This window comes from Rhinopithecus bieti, unplaced genomic scaffold (assembly GCF_001698545.2).
Source record: "Rhinopithecus bieti isolate Rb0 unplaced genomic scaffold, ASM169854v2 scaffold_20170, whole genome shotgun sequence".
NCBI lineage: Eukaryota > Metazoa > Chordata > Mammalia > Primates > Cercopithecidae > Rhinopithecus > Rhinopithecus bieti.
Genome location: NW_016810097.1, coordinates 1,592,179 through 1,600,411, shown reverse-complemented (window position 1 = coordinate 1,600,411; position 8,233 = coordinate 1,592,179). Strand labels below are relative to the sequence as shown.

The window sequence follows — 8,233 nt, the reverse complement described above, 5'->3', positions numbered from 1 at the left end:
GCCCGCCACCTCGCCCGGCTAGTTTTTTGTATTTTTTAGTAGAGACGGGGTTTCACCATGTTAGCCAGGATGGTCTCGAACTCCTGACCTGGTGATCCGCCCGCCTCGGCCTCCCAAAGTGCTGGGATTACAGGCTTGAGCCACTGCGCCCGGCCTCTAATCATTTTTTAATTTGTAAAATCAAACTAAAAACCTAATGATCATATTTGAGAAATTAAAATATGTGTTAAATCTGTACACGTTCAGAAAGCTGAGTTATTTTGGAAATTAAATATAGCATCATTGCTGTATATCTTAAATATGGGGAATTGTATGTTAATGCTCAGTGGAATCTCATAAATGTGATTTTTTTAAAGAATAACTTAATCTTGCTATCTTTAAAGATATTAGTCATTTTAATTGACTCCAGTTTAATGTTAAAAATGAAACTTTTAGGTTACAACCCTGGTAAACACCAATAGTAAGGGGCCCTCTAATAAGAAGAGAGGTCGTTCTAAGAAGGCTCATGTTTTGGCTGCATCTGTTGAACAAGCAACTGAGAATTTCTTGGAGAAGGGGGATAAAATTGCGAAGGAGAGCCAGTTTCTCAAGGAGGAGCTTGTGGCTGCTGTAGAAGATGTTCGAAAACAAGGTAGGTCATTACTGCTTTTTCGTGTAAAGAGAGGCAGGCCCTTCTAGAAAATAAGTGTTTGAAGGAGATTTTTTTTGTGGTCAGTATTCTGTTCTCATGCTTGCCAATTGCTCAGTAACTTAGTTATTGGAGATGTATTAACTTGGACTGGCTTATATTTTAATTCTCATTCTCATGCTTGCCAATTGCTCAGTAACTTAGTTATTGGAGATGTATTAAGTTGGACTGGCTCAAATTTTAATCATGAGAGATGCTTGCAAAGGGACATCTAGAGAATCTGAATCCACTTCTCTTGGGTGTTTCAAGTAATAGTTAAGTCTTAGAAATGTTGTAACACAATTTGATAGGAAACATGGGACAGAAGTTTACCTTTCATCATATGTAATACTTCTTTTAATTCATGCTGAAGAGATGGGTGTGATAAAATAGAAAATACCTACTCTGAAAAAACTCTAGAAATTGTTCTGTTATGTCAGAATAGTATGTTAAATCAGCCATGCATATTTGCACTGGTTGGAGCTTGACTTAAATAAATCTGGGCATAAAGGAATCATGTTTTGGGAAACTCAGAATTGATAAAAGTAAAATGGTAATCCACAGTTTACCAGTAATTAATGCTAGAAAATTGTCCTTACTATGTTACAAGTATGGAAGGAAGACTTTAAATATGGAAGGTAAACTTCTTGAAACCTGCAGTTTTATTTTAGTAGAGATGGGGTTTCACCAGTTGCTCATGCTGGTCTCAAACTCCCAAGCTCAAACAATCCACCTGCCTCGGCCTCCCAAAGTGCTGGAATTGCAGGCATGAGCCACAGTGCCTTGAAACCTGTGGTTTTGTGTTAGGTTTCTATTCCAGTCAGAGAATTTCAACAATGATGTAGGTTTTTTAGGTTTTGGATATCAGCTAAGGTAAATCGAGCCCTGCTATTTACAGGTGCTGTACTAGCCCTTGGGAGAACTTCATAGATCTTTCATACCTGATGGTAGATTGCATAGTCCAGTCTTACATCAAATTCATCCTTGTGGCAGTACCCTAAAATGGGCAGTGTCTTAGATAGAGATGACATCTCCAGTTGTTTTCTGAATTTGTGAACAAATAACCTTCAGTGGTAAATATTTTTTCAGTTTTCAGGCTGAAGATAAATATTTCTGATACTGAAAATGAAATTACTAGAATTCCACAGTACTAATTAAGCAGTTATATTAGTTTCCTAGGGCTTCTGTAACATAAATTATTATAAGCTTGGTGGCTTAGAATAATGGAAATTTATTCTCTCATCATTCTGAAGTGCAGAAATCTGAAATCAAGGTGTTGGCAGGCTTGATTCCTTGTTGGAACTTAGGAAGAATCTGTGCATGCCTTTTCCTAGCTTCTGGTGGTTGCCAGCAGTCCTTGGCTTGTAGACTCATTACTCCAGTCTCTGCCTTTTTTTTTTTTTTGAGACGGAGTCTCGCTCTGCTGCCCAGGCTGGAGTGCAGTGGCCGGATCTCAGCTCACTGCAAGCTCCGCCTTCCGGGTTCATGCCATTCTCCTGCCTCCGCCTCCTGAGTAGCTGGGACTACAGGCGCCCGCCACCTCGCCCAGCTAGTTTTTTGTATTTTTTTAGTAGAGACGGGGTTTCACCGTGTTAGCCAGGATGGTCTCAATCTCCTGACCTCGTGATCCGCCTGTCTCGGCCTCCCAAAGTGCTGGGATTACAGGCATGAGCCACTGCGCCCGGCCAGTCTCTGCTTTTGTTATCATATACTTTTCTTTTTTGTGTGTCGCTGTGTCCAAATTTCCTTCTTATAAGGACATCAAGCATTGAATTAGGGCCCACCTTACTCCAGTATAACCTCATTGTAACTTGATATCATTTGCAAAGACTGTTTCCAAATAAAGTTACATTCACAGGCTCCAGGTGGACATGAATTTTTGGGCGATGCTATTCAGCCCAGTACAGTGGGTTTTGAATTAATTTATTTTAAAGTAGTTTAATGGTCCAGGACAGTTTTTTTGAGCTTGATGTTGAGATCAGGCTATTACTTAATTGTGTTCTGTGGTACATTCTCCTCCCCAGCCCTTCTTGTCTGCTGTAACGAAGCTCACAATTATATTAACAGATAAGTTTGGACAAGTGTTTGCTGGGTCTGGTGATTGATATTTCTTTTCTTTTCTTTCTTTTTTTGAGTTGGAGTCTTGCTGTCGCCCAGGCTGGGATGCAGTGGTGCGATCTTGGCTCACCGCAACCTCTTCCTCCTGGGTTCAAGCGATTCTCCTGCCTCAGCTTTCCAAGTAGCTGGGATTACAGGTGTATGCCACCACACCCGGTTAATTTTTGTATTTTTAGTATAGATGGGGTTTTGCCTTATTGGAGGCTGGTCTCGAACTCCTGACCTCAAGTGATCTGCCTGCCGTGGCCTCCTGAAGTGTTGGGATTACAGGCATGAGCCACTGCGCCTGGGCACATGTATTTTCAAAATGCATTTAATTGTTGTAGGTGATTTTTAAAGTTGCCTTTATATGTTTCTTATTTCAGAAGTTTCTCCAATGCAAATGTGTAGCAGTCATGGTATAAGATACATTCCCTGCTCCCCAAAACCCCCACAATTTTGAATGCATATCTGAATTTCTCTTGTTATTTTTGTTTATATATGATAATCTTTTATGTGGTTCTGAATCATGAGGACTTGTCTGTCCTAGTCCAGTTTTGCAATTATTTATTGTCATGACCTATCCACCATAATTTGCCTTCTCTTTGGAAAAAAAGAGCCAAAGCCAAAATATAACTTCCTCCCATCATCATTATTGCATCAGATATGAAAAGCTGAAATGCCTTACTTTTTTCTCTTGGCTTTTTTCTTTGGAGAATTTTAACAAATTTTCTATCATAAATAGAACAAAATACATATTACAAAAATATGAAGCACAGATTGCTTAATCAATTGAGACTTGTTGGCTATGTTGTTGAGGCCATTTACTCATCGTTTGAAACCCTGTAGTGGTGTTGATACGTCTGCAGATTCTTTGGACACCCCTCCCTTAAAAAAAATAGAGCCTAACCCTTGAACATGGGTTGAACTTAGTGATTCCTACAATGACTAGAATGTGGTAGAAGTGGCACTATTTACTTTGGGAGCAAAGTTATAAAAATAGGGCTGTATCCACTCCACTTTTTCTCATGGATTATTCTCTCTGGGGGAAGCTGGCAGCCATGTGGTGAGTGCACTCAGGAGGTCCTGTGGAGAAGAACTGAAGTCTCTCACTATCAGTCAGCACACATTTGTCAAGCATGTGAGTGAACCACCTAGGAAGCAGATCCTCCACCTCCAGTCAAGTTTCAGACATCAGTCCTGACCAACCCCAAATCCCTGACCCATAGAAAACTCTGGGAGTTAATAATTGTTTTAAGCTGTCACCTCTTGGAATTTCTCAGGCAGCAAAAGAAAATTTGTACCAACACTTTTCCCTGCCCTGGCTTCAGTGGTCCTGAGCATTTACATAAAACCCTGACCTAACTGTTCTGAATTTTTCTGATAAATGAAAATATGCCATCCACTGAAACANTTGAGCCACCGCGCCCGGCCCGAAACACTTAATTTTTAAAGAATTTTAAGATGTCTTTGTTCTGAATTAGTGTTGACGTTGTTTAGAATGGGAGTTGGCAAATTTCTTCTAGAAGGCCAGGTAATACGTATTTTTGGCTTTTCTGATCATAACAGCTCTGGGCTGGGTGCGGTGGCTTACCCCTGTAGTCCCTGAGGCTGAGTGGGCGGATCACGAGGTCAGGAGATTAAAACCATCCTAGCTAACACAGTGAAACCCTGTCTCTACTAAAAATACAAAAAATTAGCCGGGCATGGTGGTGGGCGCCTGTAGTCCCAGCTACTCAGGAAGCTGAGGCAGGAAAATGGCGTGAACCCGGGAGGTGGAGCTGGCAGTGAGCCAAGACCATGCCACTGCACTCCAGCCTGGGTGACAGAGCGAGACTCCATCTCCAAAAAAAAAAAAAGTCTCTGTTGAAACTATTAATATTCAGCTCTGCTGTTGAATTGGGAAGCAGCTATAGACAGGATATAAAGAAATGGGCATGGGGCATGGCTTTGTTCTAACAAAACTTGGAAAAATTACAGGCTGTAGTTTGCTAACCCTGATCTAGGGTTTTCCCAGGCTGTTAAAGATATGAGCTTACTGTCTTCAAAAAAGTACTTATTTATGTGTTTGTTTATTACACTTTTGAGCCAAAAAGTAGACCTTTGGGTTTGTACATGTCCAGTGCTTCCTGTGCAGTCATAATAACCAGAAATTGGAATGTACACAGTTTTTGATGTGTAACTTTCTTTTTGTGTTAGACCCTGATTACATGAATAATTAATATGCACATTTGTGAGTATACTGAAATTTCATGATAATGCTATAAGTGAGGCTAAAAAAATTCACGTACTTAAAAACTTAGGATCACTTGACTTCAAGGCTAATGAAATGGTCAGGTGGGCCACATGTGGTGGATAGGAGCCAGTCACCAGTTCCATGGCCTCCAAATCCCTGTAATCTAGGAGTTTAATTGTACTACTAATCTGCTTAGTTTTTGAGTAACTACCTTATATAGGCGGAGGTGTACGTATGCCTCTTAGATGTGCTCTTTTCTTATTTTAGGATCCTGTTAACCTCCCATATCCCTCCCATCCTCATTAGATCAATCTTACCTTTGTACTTTTTCATCTTAGCGCTTATCACAGAGGTAATTTAAATTGGTTGCCTTTTCCTCTCCACGCTCCAGCAGTGCAGGTTCTGTGCTGGTCTGGTGACCATTCCCTTTGTATTTAAGATGGTACCTGGTCCGTGATAGGCACTTAAATGTTTGAGTAAGATAATTGATTATTCTCTGAGAAGTACAGTGAAAGAAAATGCTCTTTTCTCAAAATTCGAAGTGTGTTTTCCTTTCCAGTGCCAAATGTAAATGCATGGGTAGGGATGGAGAATCTTATGCTTTTTTTTTTTTTAATTGAGTTATAATTTCACATACCATGAAAATCACCCATTTAAAGTATATCATGCAGTGTTTTTTAGGGTATTCAGACTTGTACAGCTATCACCATGATCTAATTCCAGAACATTTTTATCATCCCTAAAAGAAACCTCATACCCATTAGCAGACATTCCCCATCCATGTACATTTTAACAGTAGATAAAGAGTAGCAGCTGCCTTGTGGTACATAAATGTATTTTATGAATCCTTGAATAGGGCTTGACCAGAAAAAGAAGGCTCTTAAGCCAGATAGGGGACTTTCAGGGGACAGAGATGAGAAGACTTAAATGAAGCTTTTTTGAAAAAGGAGAGACATTATGAACAGAGGCACATTAATGTTAAATTTGAAGTGGAGTGATGAGGAACAGCTTCTTACTACAACAGTGTTTTATAATCCATTAGCCACAGTTTATACTTGGATCTCAAAGGCCAGGATCAAAGTCTTACTGCTACTTCCGTAACTTCTTCCCTATAGCTCATGGGCATTTCTGGGTCAGTGAAGGGGGAGAAGACCCAAATAAACTGAAGTCCACCTTTATGTATTCCTGCACTGCTTCTAGTGATATTTTGCTCAGTATATGATTTGTGCACTGAGCAACAGTACATTTCCCGGGAAGAAGCTTGTGTCAGGGAAATCTGAGTGAGGAATGGGCTGGTTGATAGTGTGTGATCCCTGAGGGGGAGATGATATTCTAGCACATAGGAGGCTGTTTTTCCTGTTTTTTTCCCCCCCTAGAGCTTATAATGACACATGAATACGAAAAATAATTAATAGCATGAGTGGCAGAGGAATGGAAGGGTAAGCATGGGATTGGGAAAGTTTACTAAAGGTGTTTGAGCTTCCATTGGATCTTGAAAGGTAGAAAAGGGAGCAAGAGGAAACTCATCCAGGTAAGAAAAATAGACTATGCAAGATGGGCATGAGGAACAGTGAGGTCCCTGGCTGGAGGTGGGTGCTAGTCTTGTTGAGCACTGCTGGCAGGAGAGGTTTTTTTGTTTTTTTTGAGATGGAGTCTCACTCTTGTCCAGGCCGGAGTGCAGTGGTGGTATCTCGGCTCACTGCAACGTCTGCCTCCTGGATTCAAGCGATTCTCCTGCCTCAGCCTCCTGAGTAGCTGGGAGTACAGGCGCATACCACCACGCCTGGCTAATTTTTATATTTTTAGTAGAGATGGGGTTTCACCATATTGGCCAGGCTGGTCTCAAACTCCTGACCTCGTGATTCACCCACCTTGGCCTCCCAAAATGTTAGGATTACAGGCGTGAGCCACTGCTCCCGGCCGCAGGAGAGGTTTAATCTAGTTTGGAGCGTTTTTTGAGGGTGACTTGGAATGCCATATGAAGAAGGGAGGGCTGTTAGGGACATGATCTAGAATCAAGAGAAGTCTATGGTTGGGACAGATCTCATAGCTTACATGGTGCAGGTCCCATATGCTTGAATATATCAAGTGACACACGACTCACTTATTACCTCAAGGAGGAGTTCTTTCCAGCATTGGTTTGTGTTTATTTTGAAAGCTTTTTTTTTCCTTTTGAAACTGAAATTTGTCTCTTTAATTTTCTTCCTGTTTTAAGATGTTCCACCATCTGGGCAATATAGAATATGAGGAAAAGTAGAGTTTTTGCAGGGAGATTAGTGTTAGCTGTGTGCAGGAAGGATTAAAGGGATTGGTGGAGAGCCCAGAGGCAGGACCTAGACTCTGGAGATGACCATAGTAGTGGAGAGTGAAATGGAGCTGTGCAGGAAGGGACTGCTGTAACAGAATTGACGGAGAGAATTGGCCAGTTGTCATGCATGTTAACTGCCAGCAAGGCCTGTTCAAGTAGCTGATCTTTTCAATAGGTAAAACTAAGGGACCTGGTATGTGAAAAGTTGTAGTAATTTGTTTTCCTGTGACTTGAGTCATTTAGGGTGGTGTTGAGGCAGTGTGTGCTGCTAAGGACCTGTGTTCTTACAGGTGTAAAATGCTGCCTTTTAAAATGTTTGCATTATTTGGTTGTAATGAATGTCAAACTTTATTTTGTGTTTATTAATCACATGTATTAATATTTATTAATATATCTGAAACATCATGGTGTTTGAGTTCCTAGAGCAATGATAAATATTGATAAACGTTAGTGCTCCTTTTTCTGTTGATTTGTTGAAGCCCTGTTATTTTCTTTTTAATTGGAATTCCACCAAGTTTTCAAAAATGGAGACATAGCTCATCGGCTGGAGACGCTGATCTTTTAGATTTCTCTTTATTAGTCTAATGGCATAGCAGAGGTTAAATTATCTTGGAGTAGAAAATCAAGAAATGATTGTATGTGTCTGTAATTTTGGTTTTAATGGTAGGACAAGATTATGGTAATCTGGGAAAAGGTGATTGAGTTCTGCTGAACAGAGCAAGGATTGATTGTAGCTAAGTCTAGTGACTTACTGCCTGCCATTTGGTTTGCCCTTCATTTTGTGACTATCATACCACTAACCACAGCCAGTCACCTCTCATGTATGTATTGTTATTCTCATGGCAAACACCATGAAAACCTCTGGGTAATTCACTGCAGCCTCTTCTTCAATGCTGAAAAAACTTTTTTTTTTTTTTTTTTTTTT

At 40.5% G+C, this 8,233-nt stretch overlaps 1 protein-coding gene across 1 annotated transcript in view; it reads left to right on the top strand.

The window, feature by feature from the left end:
* CTNNA1 (catenin alpha 1) overlaps positions 1–8,233 on the top strand; it is a 188,834-nt gene that overhangs the window by 28,528 nt on the left and 152,073 nt on the right. The window contains exon 3 of the mRNA XM_017891297.1: positions 436–631. Coding sequence (XP_017746786.1) covers positions 436–631 — 196 coding nt within the window. The remainder of the gene's footprint in view (positions 1–435; positions 632–8,233) is intronic.